At 37.9% G+C, this 22,917-nt stretch overlaps 1 protein-coding gene across 1 annotated transcript in view; it reads right to left on the bottom strand.

The window, feature by feature from the left end:
* WWOX (WW domain containing oxidoreductase) overlaps positions 1-22,917 on the bottom strand; it is a 409,787-nt gene that overhangs the window by 299,256 nt on the left and 87,614 nt on the right. The window contains exons 7-8 of the mRNA XM_026036572.1: positions 17,029-17,214; positions 13,130-13,394 (exon numbers count right to left, since the gene is read on the bottom strand). Of these exons, the coding sequence (XP_025892357.1) occupies positions 13,130-13,394; positions 17,029-17,214 (451 nt within the window). The remainder of the gene's footprint in view (positions 1-13,129; positions 13,395-17,028; positions 17,215-22,917) is intronic.

Below are 22,917 nucleotides of genomic sequence, written 5' to 3'. Positions count from 1 at the left end.
TAGTAAAATCCAACATGAAGTTCAAAGTCTTCAAATAATCAAGGAATTCAGCCACAGAATTTTCTTTCCTTTTTTTTTTTTTTTTTTTGTAAGTAGCTGGTTTTGTGAAAAATACAATAGTGCAAAACAGATTTGCAGCACTACACAGATCACCAAAATTAGCCATTTCAGCAAACACAAACAGAACTAAAGGTTAATGGCCCTCCGTAGGCAGAAATGCAAGCCACTCTTACTTAAGAGAAGCCATAGCATATTTATAAAGTTATTTTATCTGTAGTCTATGGCAAATTCTACTGCATCGTTCTGAGTAAGACTGACATGCCCAAGTAAACGTACTAAAGACACACTAATGTCACCTTAAAGCAACACAAATTTTGATGCTTTTTTTCTTTTTTGGTACTGCACCTCTTAGGATGAATGGCCTCATCTTCTGAGAACGAAAGAAGAAACAGAGCTAGTCCAGGCTAACACACAACTTTCAACAACTGACGCTAGCTATAATACACGCCAGTTCGTATTAAGATGTTATTGCGCCTCGCAGTTCTAATGGCCAATTATGAGTCTATTAGTCCTGCTTGGCAGTTCATCTGCTCCTGCATGAGCGGAGCGGGGCTCGGGGAGGGACCTCTGATCCCCGCGGTTCCGCTCGGGCGGGCGCTCCGCGCGCGGCTGTCACCCGGAGCCACGCGGAGGGGCAGCTCCCACACGGCTGCACCTGACCTTACAACAACTTACCCGGGAAATACCTGCCTAACGGCAGCGGGAGCGCGCTGGCTTTCACACTCGCTACAGCTCTGCAAATTAGAGACAACAGGATAAATCTATGACCGGCTCACTAGACACTTCATTAAATCACTGTTCCCCTGCCTTGTAGAGCACTAATAGAATCACAGCCCTCGTTAGCTGCTGAATAAAAGATCAATCACATTCTTTGAGAGCTCTTGCTACCAGCTTCCAGAGGAAACAAGGAGGGAAAAAAAGAGACATATTTAGGATCATCAGTAAGATTCTGAATGGCCTCACTGCAAGTTGGTTAAATTACCTTTTCCACAACTGACTCCGACTGTAATACTCTGAGGAACTTGTTAAGTCTGCTTTCAAAAGCTGCTATCTAATATATGACTACCAGGCCCTGGTCAAAAGTTCATAATGTGCATATGTAAAAAGGTACTAAATTGCCTGAGGGCTAAAACCAGAGGAGTTTAATTGCAGCAAAATGCTGAAAATGGTCTGCTGAGGGTCCTTCTATTGGGATACTGCTGGCACTGGCTGATTGAAGTGCAGCACATAAAAGCCTTACAACAATATTTCCTTAAAAGCAGCTGAAACTGCCAGCAGTTGCTAGTGCCTGTACAGTGAGCTGAGAGGAGGGGAAAAATAAAAAATCTTCTCTAAAACAAACAAAGATTTAAGGACCGATATAATTCATAATTCAAAAGCATGTGGATACAAGAAATAACTGAGCAACGGTGAATGCCTGTCAGTTTAATTGATGCTATACAGCTATATGCAGCCATATGTAGCTATAGTGCTAAATGTGAGCACGTGAGTAAACCTAACATATGTAAACCTATTATAGCAGACCATGAAGATCCACTATAATTAAAAGACAGATACTTTCCACCAAAGTGTGTATGGCCACACTTTTGAATTTTGGCAACAGCCATCTCTGATACTGAATTTTCCTATATCTGTCTTGTAATCTAAGAATTTTTCTGCTTTTAAAAATGTGAGAATCTTTCCTATAGCTATTTACAAGACGAAGGGGAAAAAAAATACAAGAGTGAAAAACATACAACATTCTTTCCTTGAAGACTTTCAATATATATTTTTCTACTTAAAAAAGAAAATATCATGAGATTGACTTAGTAAAAATGGAAATCATCTGGAATTCAGGAAGAAACTCCACATTTTACTCTGAAGCCTGTGACAAAGGAAAGCAATTTATCTCAAAGAAAGTATTTTTTAATTGAAACAAGACTCAAGCATTCTATCTCTTCATATAGTGAACATAGTCTGGATTTTTCTTCCCTACGTGTGTGTGTGCATTCACAAGCATGTGGACAGGGCATTTGGTTTGTTGACCATAAAAAGTCATCTGAAAAAGCAGGTAACTGTCTTGAAATTTGCACCTTACCAAAAAACTGATTTATTCACTGATGCAACTCTTCATGCCTTGGTCAAATATGTATAATAACATATATTCAAAACCTTTATAGCAAAGAAGGTCTCTTTTTTTTTTTGAATAAAAAAAAATGAAAGTGAAGAGGGATGGGAAAACGAAAGGGAAGTTTACCCCATTGCAGCAGGGGCTGCTGCTCCTGCTGGCTGAGCAAGTGCTGGGGTGTTTTGCACCACGGTCCCTACACGCCACACTTGATTTTCCAAGGCAAGCACCAGTCGCGATCATGCTCTGAAGAGCAAAACCAGGCCTTAGCTAGAGACCATTTCAGATGTCACACTAAGGTAACAGAATAATGTGCAATTTCTCTTAGCCACCAAAAATAAGGCCAGATGTTGTTTTGATAAAAACACTCTATATAAAATATTTCCTTTAGAGACAAAAAAAATATTACAGCACAAGTGGAAACTGCCAGCTGTGTTGATACTTTGTTTTAATTCATTTAGAAGTTGGAAATTCACCTACATCTATCATCAAAGCACTGGAAGAACCTGGCCTATAAACTCTTCTCACAACTACAGGTCCATTGCTTTTAGTGCAAAAGTAGAGCTGTGTCGGCTCACTTTACACGGACTAGTCTAGAGAGTCTAGCCCTATGACCATGGAGCTTAGGGCAAAGCCTTGCCTAATGTCTTGACAAAAAAATCAAAACAAATATTTTTTTTTCTCAGAAAGCCTTTTCTAAATAGCAGAGAAGGATACACAAAATAATCATAAGTTTCCACACTTCAGCCAAATCCTAACACATACACACCCAGTTCCACATGAGGAAGCATGGAGGTACTTTTCAGTGCCTTGCTGCTCCACGATCTCGCTGCTCCATTTGCTTGTCACCCCCAAAAACCACGTTTTTTGCTAGGGAAACTGCCAGGGAGAAACAACTTTCCTGCACAGGACAGACACTGCTGCCTGCCTTGCTCACCTCATCCCGAGGGAACAAACACCAGGATGCTCCCTGGCATCCCTTGGGAGACCCTGTGTTGGTGTCTGCCTCCAAACACAGCTCAGCAGCACGACTCAGGGTGGGATGAACTATTCTGTACCAGTATAAGTGACACTGGTACAAAATCGTTATCATTAAAAATTGCCAAGACAGTTGTTTTATTTAAAGTGCTAAATTAGTTTTCTTGTACTAGTAGCATTCATCAAAATGTAAGTTTGACATTTCAGGGCAACATTTTAATCATAATGTAGTTCAGCATAACAATATAGTGTTTTTCCATTTTTCTAACAAAGTACAAGAGAAAATAAGTGCATTAATAGATTAGAGTGACAGGCAAGGTAATCTAATGAAAGAGAAAAACGCTACCTAGATTCGAGAGTGTTAAATTCAAATGAAAATTTTAATCTCAATGCTTGCAAATGTTCTTATGCCTCAGACAGTAAACTTGATATTCTTTACTGCATTTTCATAAGGTGTTCAAACATAAATTAGTAGCGTACAATGAGTCAGCTCAGAAAAAGGATTTTCAGACCTCTTATTTTCAAACAAAATTTGGTTGGGAACATATGGGCAAATAGTTTCACAACTAGTTAGGTGCCTAGCCAGCCACGTACATATGCACAGGCATCTAGGGGAAACAAAAGAAAAAGCACAGCAGCAATGATGTGATCCGGCATTAAAAATATCTGGACACAACTGTCTAAATATATTCATAATACTGAAGCTATGCCTGAAAACATACATTTTACAGCCAGAAAGAAAGCACCTGTCCTGGTACAGTCCAATATTTGATTGGTTTAGGGATGCTTTGAGCTATACCTCTATAGGTATAAGTAGCATTATAGGCCTGGTGCTGAGCCAGAGGGTTTTGAGTGAACTTCAAGCAATCGATGTCCTACAGGAACTGGTAGGTATGAAAGCTCACAGCAGAGCTCCTGCACCACACCTACCATTCTTCTGAGTTGATAGCAATATCCGTCTTTAATTAAAGTACAGCCCACAGAAGCAGAACATAAGAACATCATTTTTTGGAAATAGTGGCTCTTAACACTAATAGTGCTATAAGAAATGGAGGCACTATCAAATCGATCCTGCATATTCAATTCAGGACAAGTCCATCCTGTTTTTCAAGATAAACAATCTATCTATTTTTATCTATCAAAAATGACTTTACTTTCAAATCAGATGCATCATCTTTATCTCATTTCAATACAATGTTTTTGCAATTAATAAAATTTCTCAAATATACGCTCTATAGATTTTTTTTGGCATACATAGAAGACTGTGCTATATCCATAGTGATATTCAGTAATTGCAAAAACATCATGTCACTAAAATAATGAATGGAATTTGACTAAGATGTTTCTGTCATCCTGCTTGCCAAAAGCAAGCTGATGCTACCATTCTGAGTATATCCTAGAAATAGTAAATGAAAGACACTGGAAAATCCAAACTACCCAAGGCTTGTAAGTCTCCAAGGAAACTTTAGCAGATAAATAAATCTACAAATGCTCTGATTATATATCCTCATACAGATTTCTGTGAAATGTGTAAGTACTGACTAGTTTCCTGTGCGTTTATATACTGAATTGAGCATGATAAATCCAGTATTATAGGCACTTTTCCTCCAAAGTGAATGAGTACATTCTGTTATTTATAAACTATATAAACTTTAGAAAATTTACTTATAAAGCTTTTATAAACTTTACTTTTTATTTTATTTACTTATAAAGTTTTAGTTATAAACTTTATAAACTTATCATTTATAAAGCATACAAAACTAGGCCATGCAACATACGGAACAAAATATTTTCAATATTTTAGCTGACAAATGATTTCAATGTGGGATTTTTTTTTTTTTTTTTTGCTTTCTCCTTCATTCTTCAAAAATGCTCAATCACACGAGCATTGAAAAAATAAGATATTACATTCTAGATCTTTAATGCAACATTTGCACTTTGTTCATCTTTAGAGACAGCAAGGACCTCAGCATTATGACAGCAGGTCAACAAAAGGAGGGGCAGAGTCAGGACACACATCAGCCCACACTTATGCTGGTTGTAAAACCTACATAAAATTAAAGACAACTTTGGCTTTATTAACTATACTGAAGCAATATACCTTCTTTCTTTGCTTACTCATACAAACTTTCCTAGAAAGTAGGCACAAAACCAGCAAAAATATTAGGAGAAAGAAGCTTCAGTTCTGAACCTGATCCAAATTTAGCTTTGGCAATAAACCTCAGAGAATGATAAATAGTGGAAGCTACTGAACTACAAAATACTAGGAAACATCCAATGGAAAAAATAAACACACTCCCTAAGACATTCTCATCAACCACAGACCTATTTCTCTTCATGTGGGAATCTAGCCAGCATGCCAGGCTGGCCAAGGGACATCCTGCAGCTTGCTTCTAGAAAAAAAAGAATATTATACTCATATACATAACACACACAACCTTCAGAGTAAGCTCCCTCATGCTTAATCAAAACATTTACCAGGTTCTGGAAGAAAGAATCAACCCAAACTAGAAGCAACTCCAGAATCACATCTGGGTATCTCTCAAAAATCTAGAAATACAATCAAGTATATAAACATAAATAAAAATATACATACACATACATGCACATGCTCATATGCACACACATTTTTAATAACCCTTTTTTGCAAGAAAGCTCTTAGGACTGTCAATTCACTTATGCAGTTACCAGGCACAGGGAATGCCACAACATGATGACAACATGTCAAATGGGAAAAACAAAAAATTCCCAAACAGATGAATCACTATTGCAGGAAAATAGCCTTCTATTGTGCTCACCTATCCAGGGACATTAAATATATTAAAAATCCAAGCATGTTTTTTGTTTATGTACACACCCACGCATACACATATACATAAAAGTACTGAGAATATTAAAAAACATTCTGTAGTACTCTGCATTTGATATACTGTATTTTTTTTGGACCTTGCAAGTATACTTTTTTAATGACTTTGCTCTAAAAGAAGGGACTTTCTAGCTCAGATTACTTAGACACTTTTACTGTTTACTCTTCCATCTTTTCTGTAAAGTCAGAAGAGATTTCCCTGAGAACTTCAAATAAATAAGATATCCAGCTGCACAAACACTATCCATTCTGCTGGATTACTTTGGCTTCGTAAGGAATATTTGACTTTCTCTGAATGCAAGTGATTAAAGAGACCCCATCACACAAAACTGATTGGTGAGCTGTTTCAAGTGGTATGGCACCTCTTCAAAGATGATAGAGAAATGAAAAGACCATGTTATGGCAAAGCATCTCGGATATCCAACAAGAGCTAAGGAAATATTAATATCACTAAGCACTGCATTGCCCAGTTAAGAAAAAGTATTTAAATAATCTTTCTGTAAAATAGGATCTGTGTTGCCTTTTTTTTTTTCTTTAAACAATTTGGTATTTTATGTATTGTAAATACAGCCAATGAAAGCTTGGGGTTTCCTGAACATCTGTTCATTCATAAATAGCAACTTCAAAAACTGTAAGGAAAGATAAATCGTGTTCTGCAACCCACAAGATTTATATTGCTCTGTGATTTATGCTCCCTCAGTGATATAGGCTAAAAGTGTTTGATTATGCCACTTCATCATTTTTTACAATTTACCTTTTTTACAGAGGGACATAGGATTTTTCCTTTCAGAAGATAAAGGGACAAAAAAATGAACTTTGTCCAAAAATGAATTTCAGATGTGTGGACGAGCATGTTCACAGTTTAGTGACACACAAGGGCTTGAAATACCTTTCTCATTTGATGAATAAACAGAAGATTTACATTAAAAACATTATAGCCAAAAATGAGCCTGTTGTTGGGCTTTAACCTTAATACGAACCTTGATTTAAGAGAAGAAAATTGAGAAAGTGAAAGCACACTAATGAAGCACAGTGACTTACTAGAGCCCTTAGTTCATAACCTCCTCTCCACCATCATTAAGATGTTCTCCTGTCTTCTACAAGATGATAGATGGGAGCAGCTTTAACTGAAACTCAAATCTGCTCTTGTACATCTTAACCCATAATAAGCTTTCTTTTTCTGCATTTTATGTCATTCATAGCCTAGCAATTTCAGTAGGTGAAAATGTCTAGTTAAATTGAACCCCCGGTATACTTCATGTTTGGCTGAGATTAATTTTTTTTTTTTTGCTGTATAGTAGAGTAGCCATAAGCCTGTCCAAAAAGCTAAAAGTCATATCAATTTAAAATAGTTTTTAAAAGTATTTTACAGTTTTACAAAAAGCACAGCTCACTGCTACCTCAAAGTCAAGTTTCGTTACTGTGAATGTTTGAGATGACAGTCCTTCCAGCATGCAAGCAACCCATCACTGCATCATTATGAAGGAACTGCAATGACTCTGCTTTTAATTATAGATCATAATCATACAGATCATTCATAAAAATGTAACCCTTACTATTCCCTTGCAGTTAAAGAAAATGAGTAATCCTGTGGTTTATGTTTTGGTCTGTATCTAAGGAAGGTCTGCACGCAGGTCTGTTCTTTAGAACAAACTAAGAGTCCTTCCTCTGGCTCCCAAACGAGGACTCTCAGCGGTGCCGGACACAGGCCTGGAAAGCCCTGTGAACAGAGGCAACGGGAGGGCTTGGGGGCAGCTCCTGCTCTTAGCTAGGCCACAAAATGATCAAAGACTAAACCCTTCTCAAGCAGAGCTGCAGAAGTATTTCTATTAAAAAAGCCTTGTGTTTATCTGACTAAAACATTATTAATGTAACACATAACAGCACAATCAGAAGGCTGTTAAAGGATGGGCCAAGGTATATCATAAAACTTTTAATGTATAGATGCTTTTATCCTATGGTAAGGTCACATGCTTGCATTATTTCAAATAAAAGCATGCCAAAAATAAAAAAAGCACAAGCAATTTTTTTCCATCTTTACAAAGGTCTTCAGGACACTGAGATTTACTTGCCAGTTTATACAGGGTGTTATTGCTAGCAAAAGACACTGTTGCTAACGACTACTTGCTAAAGACTTGCTGCTACTAAAAGAACTGAACATGTGCAAGTTCTTTTCCAATGATTTTTAATGAAGCTGCTTTTCCTGCTTTCTGAGTGATTCTTTCAATAAAATACTAGATTAATATAAGTGCAGGGGGGGAAGAAAAAAAAAAAAAAAGGCATTTTGACATTTCCCAAGACCTGAAATAGTCCATGAAGATTTTAACATGCTATCTTGTGGCAAAGCAGCATACATATGCTTTTACAGGAGAGCAGAATGTAATTCTAACCAGGCAGGGGAAAAGGCGGTACTGTAAATCCAAAATATTATCTAGTGCTATTATTAGATATTTTCTTTTTTGCCAAATGATATAAAAATAGGAAAATACAGTTTCAGAGAGGATGGTGAAAATAAAGTCCCATAAAGAGAACCTTTCCTTTCACAAACATTTTCATCTTTTTTCTACTTCCATAACTTTCTAAATATTTGAGGGGGGGGGAAAAAAAGAATAAACCTACAGAAAGATGCAAAATAAATGAGGAAACCCTCAAAGTGTTAAATATTTTGAAAGTACTGAATTATGCTACCTATATGGATTAAACACTCTTTATTACAGTCTCTTCCAAATTACAGTTCTAAGGTTTAGTTGACATTACTAACAGATAATTGATGCCTTGGTGATTTTCAGTTACTTTTTTTTTGCAGCAAATAAAGTAAATGACAATATTTCAGTATGGAAAACATCAAGAATGCTACTACAAGAGGAAGGCAAATTTCTTCTTAGTTAGTACAGTAATATATGAGTGGAGAGCAAGCAAAAGGCTAACTAATCCTGTGCTTAACTGCTTTTGCCAGATTGCAGCATCTTGCCCAGTACCCAAATACCTCAACACTCAAATAGGACTAAAACTTCTTCTCAAAGTTTCTTAACTATGCTCTGAGCAGCCCAACGCTGCATAACAGATCAGAGAGACCTCAGCAGTTCAGCTGCGGTTTAGATCTTCACATGAAGCTGAATAAGAAAGAAGAAATAAGGAAAAAATGGAGACCAAGTCTTTGGCAGGCTGCAAAAGAACATGGTAAAAAACTAAAGAGAAGAAAAATAATTAAGCAAAGGAAGAAAATGTCTGGAGCTTTCAAGTAAGAAATTACAGCTTCATCATACTAGAGTGCCAAAATAAAAGATTTACTTTTAAAATCTTTTCTCATTATTTCACTGCAATGCTAAAAAAAAAAAAAAAAAAAAAAGGCAGCTTTCTCAGCTTGAAAAATAGGGAAATTTCCTTTAACTTCAAATTCTAACATCATTACCTGTAGTATAAAACATCAAGGATCACGCATTTCCCTATCTTGGAGCTATAGAATGGGCAGGACATTCTGAAATTCTGCAAGAATCTAGGGAAGGAGCAAGGAATTTTTAATGGCCCCAACTTTGGGACGAGCTCTGGGAATTCCAGAGCCTTCACAGCCTCCAACCTCGGCCTTATGGCTGGGCGCACGAGGAGGCTCCTATGAAGACTCTCTCTCCCCAGAGTGAGGGTTATGAGGGGCTGCTTTAATTGGCTTTCATATTTCATGCCATACTTATTTTAACAGGGATTTAAAATATACATCAGTTAAATGCAAGTTTGGTAGCATGCCAGCTTATATTACATTTTATTACTAGAGAGGATACAGAAATTCTGAACCCATAGAGGAATTTTGTCACAATCCTTCCAAAATTATTAACAACTTTTTGGCCATTTCTTCACCATCTTCGTATGTCTTTCCCATTATCTGATGCAGTCTATTTGATATGATGACTGTTCTGCAAAAAGGGGTACAGTGTCAGCATTCAACAAAATAACCATCCCTGTGTCTTACTAGAGATACAGCCCGTGAAATGCATGTGATGGAAGAGAGCTCTTGCTCAGCACAGCTCTAACACTGACACTCCAGACATTAATCCATGTAATCCATCTATACCCTCTCCAAAGGAAACAATACACCCTAGAGCAAGCACTAATATTTGGAGCTGCTGAGATGTGAGGCCTTCTCCAGACTCCTACCATGGATAGGCAGACATGATCATTAGGTAGAAGCAAGTCGCTCCCAAATGTGCAGATCTGCTCCTTGCCACGACTGCATTTCTGAGCAACTCCTATAGTTAGAGCAGAATCACAAAAGTTCTTGTTTTAGCTAGAATTAAGACATTCAGAAGACTTGTGGAGTCCTTAAAAATATTCCTTACAACTTTCAACAGCAAATGTTTTAAGTACAACTTGTAATTCTAAAAACCTATCTTAAGTGAGGGGATCAAAAAACGGTTCAATTACCCGCCTCTAAAACCCTGGAAAATGAAATGCAGAATGGTTTTCCTACAATTGCTTGGGGTTTGAAAGGGTGGTAGGCTGAGCTTTTCTAGTTGTAGTTCATGCCCAGCGACAGGACCCAAGTTTTATTCCCCACCATTCACACATCTGCTAAAAGCGCAGCCCAACGGCTGGCTTTGTGCTGCAGCAGGAAACGTAACCCAATAGCCTCAGAACTTCTGCAAACCCTGGCCAAGTCTTAATGGGAAAGGATTTGAAAATTTAGTTCCCTGAAACATCTGTTAAGCTCTTGCTACCCTAACACACGATATTCTTTCTGCTCTGTAACCTGCCAACAAAAATATTTGGTTCTCTGTAAGACTATCGCAAGTGTGTGATAACAGCACTCTGCTTCTGATTTTACATGCCATGGTACCCCGACGAAATCCCCTGCGGGTGACACTAGATAATATATGCGGTTTAAGCGAGGAGCTTGCAATAAATTCATTTAATTTTAGTTTTGTACATAACTAGAAGCAAATTAGGTTCTGAACAACTAGCATTATTTTAAAACAAAACATGCCACATAGCTGTGCTGGTCATGCCTTGTGGATGTCTTAAAATCAACCCTCACACCCAAGGTCTCGGAGCCAACCAGCTGGTCATGGACTTGGGCTATTTACAGGAGACACTTGCTTCAGTTTATTTCTAATTATATTGTAAACTCCTCCAACTTACTGGGTACCTAGGTAGTGGTAAATGAGAGGCACGTGGCACACCATCGGGGCTACAGTTACTACTATAATAAAATGATAAATTATTTGCAACTATTTCATCCATCAAAAATTACTCGTTCTCCACTTCTGCTTAACCAAGTTGTACATTTGAGACCTTGAAGGCAGTACTCTGCTTACTTTAAGTATTTGCTGCATACCCTGTAACCATCAGTAACATAAATACTGTATTATATTTCAAAAGCTGATCAGTTGATTCTCTGTGATTCCAAAGGAAGGTTCACTATAGTCAGCACAAATATACCATAATTTTTATAATGCACGCAATCATAAAACAGATTTGGAAGATTAAGTTGCATTTTTCCTTTCAGTAAGGTATGAACCATTCACAGAAATGACTAGTTGCATATATAAAAGCCTAACGCTTGAAAGAGCAGGTTTTTCTTTCTTTTTTTTCTTGAAATCCACATTATAAAAATAGTGATCTGCAACACCATTCCTTATGCAGAAGCTTAAAATAGCCTGACTTCATGAAGAGTGTCCTAATTACCGAAATTGAGTCACCGTAGTCACAGCAAATAACAGCAAGTAAGGAAATAGGGAGCGTGATACCAGAATACGGCTTCTCGGGGCTTCAGGGAATCAGCTAAAGCTGAACGGCTACGGGCAGTGTTTCCTGAGCTCAGTTCTGTCCTGCCGAGCACTCCAAGCACCGCGTGCCAGAGGCTGCAGGACCTCTCCCAGAAACAGAGATTCGCAGCATGCAGAAACATGCACTTCTGAAAAAAAAAATGCTATATTTATCATCTACCACATAGGCGCTTTTTAACATGCACAGAGTAATTGCATTAAAATGAAGCTTTTTGAACACACAGTATATGTTTGCTCATTGTTTCAAATGAAGCAAAGCAATGTTTTGCTTTCTAGTAAACAAACTTTAGATAGATAATTTAATAACTGCCACAGAAAATGACACCAACTAAGGCAAAGCTGTGAAAACTAATGTTCTCAGAAGTAAGTAGCAGCCAGGACAGACATAAAAACAACTATGTTATTCTGAACAATCTAGTAGGGGAAGAAAAGTATGCTCCCACTTTCTTCTGCACAGGGTATGCAGCTGAGTTCAGAGTTCCCAGAAGAGCTGTAACTATGAACTTTATTCTTTGCTATGCCAGAACACCAAGCGAGTCTAGCTTGTGAAGCACAAATTAAAAATGTGAGTATTTTTTATTCACAGCTTTCACTAGGAGGCGGCAGACGCGGCACCGGGCTCTCCGCCTGGCACGGGCTGTGTGGGGCAGAGTACAGCTAGCCTGGATAGACCTGCCTGGCCCTTTCCTTGTCCTAGCAATGCCTCCCTTCTCTCCTTGCAGCCTGGGCAGGGGTAGCTGTCTCCCCGTTTCGGGCCCTGCTCCGTGGCAGGCAGGCTTGGCTCTGCTGCCTCGTGCTGCACTGGGCAATAGGGGCAGACAGTCCACAACCCCCACGCATGCTGCATCCTGACCTAAAAGCTCATATAAGCTCCGGAGACAGAAGTGAGGAAGCCTATGCAGATGTCCTCTACAAAGTGCAGTCCAGCTTAGCGACAGCACAATCCCCCAGAACCAACCAACACTTCATTTGTTGGTTGAACCAAAACTTGATTTGTTCCCTGCTAATCTTACCCTACTAATCCCTACGCATCTTATAATAGAAGCTTAGAACAGAATTACAAAGCTACCTTAACCACAGCAGGCCAAAATCAGACATTCCAAGGAAGTTGCATGATCCATCTAATGTGGTACTTTTACTGAAGATTGGCAAAATTGATGTGAAGTTGTTTAAGCATCCTTTTCTACACGGGCTCTCTTGGCACTATGTTTGCCATTAAAGTAAGGTTACGATTACAAGAGGCAAAAACTTAAAGCAAATACATACATCTGGATTTTTATAACTTCACTCCCTTGATTGGAAAACTGAAGTTGTGTAAAACACTTTAAATCATTCACTCACCATGGACTTGGTGAAAGGCCGAGCCAAGGTAAACAGCAGGGTGTACACCCACCAGCTCCGGTGAAGCGAGGAGTACATCATGTTTCCAGGATGGACAGCATTAGACGTCACCCCGTGGGGAGCAAGGCGTCGGTTCAGCTCATTGGAGAACAGTATATTGCAAAGCTTGGAACGATTGTAGGCCAGCATAGCCCAATACTCCTTCTTAGATGGAGAAAGCAGGCTGAAATCAAGCTTCCCAGAGTTGTCTTTAATTTCTGTAAATCTGAAAAACAAGAAATATGCCTCAGGTATCCCTCAGTTAATTTTGCTTTCATTTAGAAAACATAAAATAAGATAACAGAGTAGAGTTCGGCCAGAACCATCCAAAAAACCCTTATTTTGTGATTATTGGTATCTACTGGAAATCGTTTGAGGCCAAAGGAATAGCCCCAGCAGAAATAAATGCTACTTAAAACAAGTCACAAGAGGTTGTAATAAATACATTGTACTCCATTTATGAATCACATTCTCTTAAATTGAGAATAAAATATTTTGCCATAGATCCTCAAAAGTACAATTACCTGAGAGTAAATTATGTGAGGTAAAATAACTCTGCATTACAGAAACAGAAAGGCAGAACTCTTTCCTTTATTTGCCCTTCTTCCCTTCCCTTGATTATTTCTTCCAGTGTTCATGTACTGCACACTTTCATTTAAGTGTTCAAGTAACTATGGATGAGTCTCACTGCTTCTTAGACTCTTTTTTAGATTAAAAATTGATGAATATAAAGGGGTTATAACCTTGGTAACTTGCCATCAATAGTCTTATATGTTTAAAAGATAAATGTAAACAAAGCCAAAATGAGTTCTGGCAGAGTATAATGTTTTTAAGTATACCCATGGCATGGCTGAACACAAATCAAAGTAACTAGTTGATGTTTTTTAATTGGGTCTGACAGAGTCATTAAACACCAGCTGTTTGTTTCTCCTCACCCCTCCTTTTTTTAATAACAAAGTAAGGAATGTTCTGATGGCATTTATATGAAGAAAAGGAATTTTCCAGATAACAAGTTTTCCAATTCTTACAAATTTGATTTATCTAATTATTCATATATCTTAGTATTAGGAAATAATACTATGTTTATTTACAGATCTATGTTCCACTCAGGAGTGCTGCTAAATATAAAAAGGATTTAGCAAGCTCTTTTTAATACTCAGAGTTTTCAGAATCAGCTGGAGAGCACAGGGATAAACATAATTACAGTACACACTCGAAAAATGTTTTAAAATATCTTTACTAATTTTGCATCTCATGCCCAGAAATGAAGAGATCAGCTGGAATTTCTACATTCATTCTGCGAGCAGAATTATAATACACACAGAGAAGAGCAACTACAGTATTTGAACTCAAGAGGAATCCAGGATGCTCTGTATCTTGCAGAATTAGCACTTCAATTTCAACAACAAATTCCTCTTTCATAATTTTCACAATTAGATAAAATACATTTCTGAAATTAACAGGTCTATTCTGGGAGGAATTTTATATATTCATATTGCACATAACCTTTCAGAACACCCAACAACACTCTATAAATGAGCTACTTTGTGTGTACTGTGCAATGGAAACAGTGGCATATTTTGAGGGCAGTCCTGCAAGTCCTGCTTCCGCGAGTCCATCTTCCTTAGGTATGCAGTCCTCTCAAATTCAGTGGGGTAAGGGCTGTACAATCAAATTAACTACACAGAAATAAAGACAGGAGGAAAGTCAACCTATTCATTATTCTGACTTTAATATCATGTACTTAAACTACCTAAAAGATTAATTTAAAAAGAATTCATTTGCACCAAATCCAGAGAAGTAACTAAGTGAGAAGGAAGAGCCAGCAAGGCAAATAAATATTTTGCCTTGCAGCAATCTAGTATAATATTTTCAGCAAAAACAGTACTTTATTTTTCCCCTAACAGGGGGTCTTGACTCCAACAAAAAGACCCAGCCAAGGTTTATGGAGGTAATTAGATACCAACACTTCTGTTTTACAACATAGTTTAAGGCTCAGAGCCCTCAAGTAGGTCAGAAAGTACTACTGCACAATAACACCTAATGTCTAAACTAACTCCTTACAGCGGTATCTTGCCATTAAGGAGACAGGAAACAACAACAGCAAAAGGAATAGGCAGTCATTTCAGTGTTCTTTTAAAACATGAATATATCAAGTATATACATGAATTGGACTCCTCAAAAAAAGAAAACCAACAACTAGCAGTCATGATTCTATGATTCTATTTTGAGATTGCTACTTATTTTTTGATGAGCTTCTAGAAACCTCGGGTGATCTTACTGGGTGAACAATGAGCACTTTAAAAACGTTTTTTAAAAACAAGATAGGGACATGCACAGAGATATCAGCTCTAGTTATACGTAGCCCTTATACAGTGAAAAACAAAGATGTCATTTAAAATACTATCTGAGATAGAAGCTTACAAAGGGGAACAAGCAGCTGACAATTCAACATAATCTCCCATTAAATAACAGCTCATTTATACGTATCCCATTGTGCCCTCCACATCTGGCAAGTGATTGGAGTTGGCAGATTTATTTCTAGAGCTATCTTGCCTGCCCTGCAGTAGCCTCCCTCACTCCTAACAGGACTCTGCTACTTGCTTTCACAAACCTGGTGTGATTTGCAAAGATAAGGGTGTCCAGATTTTGTTACCACCTAATTACTAGACATTTCATGTCTTTTAACACCGGGGAGGATTATTACGGCCATTTTCTATTGCTTCCTTTCATTTCAGCCATCATAAATTTAAAATGGTAAAAGTAAATCTATCTGCAGTATGTCATTTATACCATAAGCCCCTGTGTTTGGAAGTGATAAAGGTTTCAGCCTGACCCTTGGCTGGTCTCTCTCTACCAGGTCCCTGGGGTTACATTTTATGGAAACATGATTAAAAAAAATAAGCTTCATTCTAGGTCACTAAAACATTTCTGAAATATTGAAGGGGAAGGAGCACTTGCACATTTTTTCCTTTTGGTTTGCTAACGCTCTTACACACAACCAAAAGTGAAATAGAAATCAACAGTAATGTTTAAAGATGGACATTAGAGGTATGAACCTGCAATCCCTGCGCTAAAGCCAGTAAATGGTTCTTACACATTAAAATTCAGAATCAGGGCCATTCATTTTGCATAATCAGCTTTATTATTTCAATAAAGTCTTTTCCAGATATTAATACATTTCTAAACAAACATCAGTAGCATGTGTAAAGTAAAGCAAAACCTCATATTATTTTTTTTCTGGCAACTCCTCATTGCAATAAAAAAGATGGGCATCTATCACCTTAATTAAAATTTTACCAGAAGAAGAACGGTCAGATTTCTAATATGTTATTAACAACAGTATTTCCCATTTTACAATTATACAGCCAATGTCTGCATTGAATTCCCTAATTTCTCATTATAAAACAATTGGATTTCATCTAACTGTTTTTAATTGCATTGTTTCTCCTGCTAAAATAACTGCACATGCCTCTTGGTAAGATGTTGAAGTTGTTGAATGACAAATCAATATTGGTCATGTCATTCAGATTTAATCAATTATTATTCCATCTTCTCGCAAAATCAATGAGGGGTCTGAAATGAAGTGAAAATCTGCATTTATACAAAGAATGATCAAAAAATTCCTACATAGTATTATAAAACTGGAGCACACTTTACACAGTAACAGAGTCAGATAAAGCAACATCCACAAAATTAGCGAACCTTCTATTTTCAAACAGTCAAACAAAAATGTTTTAGAGCAAGGCTTTTCATTTTTAAGAGTTCTGTATTTCCAGTGAAGTTCTACCACCGCAGTTTTCAGTTGCAAAGATTGCAAATTTCAGATAAATCAGAAATGCACTTTAAAAATAACCAACCTGTGTGATTCTGAGGACACCACAACTACTCTTGCAGGAGATGAACGACGTAGAACATCTTCAAGGAGCTGGACAAGGTAAAAATGCCCCAGGTGATTCACCTGGAAGGTAGACTCCAGGTCATCCTCCGTCAAGCACCATGGAGCACCAAAAATGGCAGCATTACAGATCAGTATGTGAAGAGGCCTGAATAATTAAAGCAATAAAGAATAAAATTAAAGCAAGGAGAAAAAGCTTAGTGCATCGATTATATTTGTGTGTGAATTGGGTCAACATGTCATCTCAAGATGCCCACCAGGGGAAGGCCACACAGCTTTTTCATTTCCTCCAAAATAGCAACTAAAATTTTAACATTTAACATCTCTAAAACCATGCACTAGAGAATTCTCTCTGTTAAATTCACATCGACAGAACAAGAGCAGTGACTGAATGGAGAGCTGACGCCCATGGGTGGATCAGATTCTTAAATACATACAAGTCGCAGGTATAACCCAATCCCTGTCCATTCACCCAGATGTTATTAAACCATTGCAATTGTCAAAGAAGATTGTCAAAACAAAATTTGGTCCAAGAGAGTAGAGCAAAGCAGCTTTGCTTCAGATATCTTCTCAGTGAAGAACAGGAAATGGAATTAAGAAAAGAATCCAGAATGCAATAATACTCATGCCCATGCATTTTATACCTCTGAGGCTTATATAGTATTCTAGTAAATACAAGAAGTTTTAAAAGACTGGATTGGAAAACAAAACCTTGTAAAACCCCAGCAGGTGTAATTTGCGTGGACTGAAATGTACCGTTGTACATATGAGATCTACAAATCAGAGTCTGAATGAAGTCACTGACTACATTCATTAAGTGACTTCAGTAACCTAACATTGTTTCTAAAGGGATCTCATGATTAAGAGATCTCAAATTGAACTGTTCTTAATCTGCTCTATAAAAGGCAAGATTCTACCATTCTAACTATACTGGAAGAGTCATGCCACAGACATCTCAAATTCAAACTCAGGTCTCGAAAACTTCTTTGGCAGCACCACTGCGAGGATGCTGAACACCTTGCAGCCTTCCCAATTGCCAACTAAGGTCAAGGACAAACAGCTTTGCTGTTTTTAATTATCCTTTGCTGAATACTTATGGAACTAAGCAAAGACTCCAATCTCAGACATCAGATGAATCACACAAAGCAAAGACTGTCAAACAGACATTTTTCAACCCTGCACAGACCATGCACTAATATCCAAGAGGTCTTAATCCCACAATAATAAAGTCTGTCACATTTGTTTGTTTTGCTTGTTCCAGCCTATTATGTCTTTACCATAATTGGTCAAATCTCATGACAAAAACAAAACCAGTCGTGTCTCCTCACCCAATTCTAGAGATTCCTAACAAACCCAACAAACTCTAATGTGAGGGCAAAAGGACTGCTTGCCTTCTCTTCTATACAATTACCTCTTCACAGTCCAACTACCAAAAACAAAATAAGAGACAAAGTCAGGATCATTTTCATACATGGTTGGAAGGCACATTTGTCTCAACTCTGAGCAACTACAAAAGCAATTCTGGAAAAGAATGTGAGAAATTAAGCCTCAGGTTGTCATACAATTCTCAGTGAATTAGATTCCTTCAAGTATGTTTGAAAAATCCAGATTTTGATAGCCTTCCTACTCAAATGCACATCAGCTAAATACTCAGAGTTGCGTGATCAGTGATCTTAACAGTAGGCTGCATTTCCTCAGTAAAATAATTCTAATTTGAAGCCCACACAGAAGTTACCAATACAGCATTGTTTAGTAAGAAGTGAACATCATAACAGTGAAAAATGTAGCATCTGTATCAGTGCCAATCTGGGAGAAGGAAAAAAAAAGCCTCAGAAGCAGTATGAAACATCTGTGTATTTTGGGAAGCTCATTTTCTGATGGGCTGAATTTCTGATTTTTTTTAGGTCACTGAAACTTAGACACATAATATGTGCTTATACATTCTATACCTGGGAAAAGACATTGAAGATAAAGGGGAATGCCCTTTTAAAGGCAAGGGTCGCTGTTTCTATTCAAACTGACTTGCACAAAGTCATTGCTTTTTTCATCTTTGTGACTAACTCAGCAAAGAGCACTTGAATGAAAGGAATAAAATTCAGGCAGGCTGAACTATGAGACTAGAGACTGTATTTTTAAAGAGGTATCATAGCACTTCTGGCATGTTTAATCAAAAATATATTTGCCAGCCTTCTATCAAATATTGTTTTGCCAGTATTCATTTCTAATCTCAGTTCACATTGTGCGCAGGGTACACTTGCCAGGAGAAAGACAAAGCTTCACGAAGGCTGAGAGTCCATGTGTGCAATTTCTGAAAGTTTCTGAAAAGCTCTGTCAAGAATCAATTTACAGATTTGTAAATATGCTGGGGAAAGGCACTGTCATCCTCAGCACAGATGCAGTTGCTGGTATAAGGAGCCTCCTGTTTGAGCAGAGAGGCACATCAGCACTTCCACAACCCACCATAAAAAAATACTACCACTATCCTCTCCTAACAAATATGGCACTTTTAAAATGAATTATGCTACATGGAATAATGTGTTGAGAAGTAACAAGCCACTGTGAGACAGGAAGGACCCATGTTTGGAGCCAACAGTGTATTCTGCCTATCCAGATTGAGACACTCCTTACTAATAAGTCCACAAAAAACTATCAGAGGCAAAATATACCCCCAATACCTAAACCTGCCACCTGAACTAATTAATAAAGGGGATTTAAGAATTATAAAACTACAGAATGAAGTCATTTTTAAACTGTAGGGGTATTTAATTCACTTGTACGAGGGGAAGAAAAGCATGCTTCAGTCTTTTTCAGGAGATTTGTACTTATCAAACACCACCTTTGTTCTATTTTTTTTTCTTTTACTTAAAAATAATTAGAATTCAAGAGCCTGAAAAATCACAAATGTTTACAATGTTCTATAAAAATTATCTGTGGAGAAATATAAAATCAGGAACATTTTAAACTGATATCCTAGTGAAAGATACCCTTGTAGGATGACTATTTTTAATTGGAGTTAGTGCTTGTAAATGGTCTAAAGGTGTCTCCAGGAAAGCCCAGGAGAGCAGAAGCCGCAAGGGCCACCTTGGGCGCCGAGCTGAGCGCGGCTCCTCCGGCACCGGCCCCGCGTCCAGGTCTGTTTCCCTGCTCTCATCCCAGCCAGGCTGCCAGCGAGGCCCCATCGCTGCAGATCAGCAGGAAGGGTTTTGTGACCTGGACGTTTTCACGCGGGGAAAGGAATGAGATTACCTATGTAAGAGCCATCATCAGGTTACCAATTTCTGCTGCAGATGACAGATTCTAATCTCAGCGGTGCCGAGCTCCGGATCAGTGAACGTATCATTATGCAGAGTCAAAATTTTTAAGATACATGACAATTCACGCCACACATCTGGCGCTACAGCTTTGCTTTATGACAGGAGTATTTGAAGTGATAACAGAACTACGACCTTGATTTCACAAGTTCATTAAAAACACTCCTGTAATCTATATTAGGCTTCTTCCTGAGCCCAAGAAAAAAAAATGTCCCTCACTTTAAAATAGTTCGTAATTCTACCTCAAAAGCCCAACTAGAACCAACAAAAAATTGTCAGCAGTTTTTTCTGTAGAGTTTACTCCTGGCATTGACACTAGCAAGTTGCTCCCTTCAACTATGACTCCTATTTGATATTTCTGGAAAAACTGTATAGTTAAAACTTTGCAGCGTTTTGAAAATTTACCCCTATGCCTCCTTAAAATGTCTTCAGTCAGTGACTTAACATCACACCAAGTGAGCTAATGTGTTCTTCCATTACAATTTAAGTATGTGTTGGGACCTGAACATAAGCTGCTCCATCACTGCACATAGTCACTGCTTCTTATCATTCACAGCACGACTGAGACTCAAGAACATGGTGCTTTAACTGCAAGTTATACAGCGGTTGTAGAAAAATCTCACCGTGTGGCAGTTAAAAAGCAAGTGGAATTAACAGGGACATCCAAAGCAGTAGGTATTTTTCGGGTAAATATATTCATCATCTTGTGCACTGCACAAGTGTGCGATGCTTCACTAACCCCTGCACTAAGTCATTCAGATCTCATGTGCTAAATTTGCCAGTAGAAGCAACAAAAGAACCCAACCATTCTGCACTATTTGAAAATATAATAAGTGAATGCATTAGAGAGATGCGGAAATTAAGTTGCTCTATAAATCAGTTATGAAATTTAATAATCAATTTGTTAGCACCTGATGTAAAACTCTGATCTGTCAGCAGCCTCCCAAGCCGTCTGTGTGCAGCAGTAGATATTTCCAAGGGAATTAATTACTGATGATTTGCAAAGGTAAGAATAATATTGTTCAACAAATGTAGCCTGTGCACTAGGAGGTTAAACAAACACCACCAAAATGTCAACAGAGTTTTTGGCTTTGCTTTGCTCCCATTTCAAATGTACTGAAATAGTTAACCAGAAATTATGCAAAGGGAATACTTTCAAATCTTCCCATGAAGCAGAATGTCACACCATCTGGGGCACTTCTCAAGTGATTTGAAAAGTTCACACTGTTTGGAATTACACAGAAATTCAACAGAAAAGGCCTTGCAATATCCCCAAAGTCCCATAAGCAACTGTAGACCTATGTCACGGCCAGTAAAGAAGGCAGAGAGATGTGACTTCTCCTCCATAAAGAAGCAAAGTCACAGCCCACCAAACTTTTCTAACTCATAACTCCAAAAATTCAGGTTGCTTTCTCTCAGTGTTAGAAAATGGTGCTGCTTTCTATGAGGAAATACCTAAATGCACAAAGATGAATTTTCCTTGTATCACAAATTCACAGGAATTGCTGTATGCACCTGCCTCTGTGCCTTCATAAAATACCATCTGCATACTGCCAGGCAGGTCAACCATCTCTCAATCATTATTCATTATCTCCACAAAATCTTGGGTATAGAATTTCATAAAAGTTTGAACGTGGAGCAGAGGTCTCAGTAGGTTTCGAAGTAAACAGAAGACATCCATTAGCCTTGGTTTTCCTTTTAGTAGCTTTTCTCATACATAAAAGGAAAAAAATCCGCTTCATGTATCTCTAGAAATGAACAAGCAACCTTCCTTTGAAGGAACGCTGGCCTTTTATCTCTAGGGGGATAGAAGAGTTTGAGAGGCCTACCTTTCCTCTTAATGGGGTGCTGAAGTAATTTCCACCATTGTAAAAATTTTGAAGTTCACCTTCTGAAGAGAAATTAGCTAACAAAACAGTTCTTAAACATTTGCAATATTGCCCTCCAGCTGACCTTAGTAACATCTACACCAAAAAAAAAATCCGCAAAAAGCATCCAAAATGGGATTTTCCCTTTTTCCACTCCCATGAGAGTTTCACAGAAACTGTATATGCAATAAGAGAAGGAGGAGGTTAAATTTGTTGACATGACTGGCCTTCCACACTTAGCTATTTTATATACTCAAAATACAGCATAAGATACTAGAAATTCCAGGAACTGGGAACATTTTAATCTGCATTTAGTCATCTAATACCTTTACATCAGTAAATCACCTTCTTCAGATTTTTCTTTTTGATTTGGTTATGATTTTTACTTCCTCTTAAACTGATTAAGGTCTTGCCTACTATCTCAATGGCTATCTCAGTCTGCTATATAAGCCATTTCTCTACTATAATTCTTCCGAAGGTCTGAAAAAGAAAGTCTCTGAGGAAGGATCACTGAACTCAACCCATGACTTTAGAGTCTTCTCTTCCTGTTCAGCTATACCTCATCTTTTATCAATTTACAGAGAGAGGAGAGCAAGAGAGAGGATTACATTTCACAAGCACATGGTGGGTTTCTTCTTCCCCATTAGGTTCATACTAGGGACACTTGCTCCT

The sequence above is a fragment of the Nothoprocta perdicaria genome, unplaced genomic scaffold (assembly GCF_003342845.1).
Source record: "Nothoprocta perdicaria isolate Ctin4 unplaced genomic scaffold, notPer1 scaffold_18, whole genome shotgun sequence".
Classification (NCBI taxonomy): Eukaryota; Metazoa; Chordata; class Aves; order Tinamiformes; family Tinamidae; genus Nothoprocta; species Nothoprocta perdicaria.
Note: the sequence above shows the minus strand (reverse complement) of the source record. Positions and strands in the feature narration are given on the sequence as shown.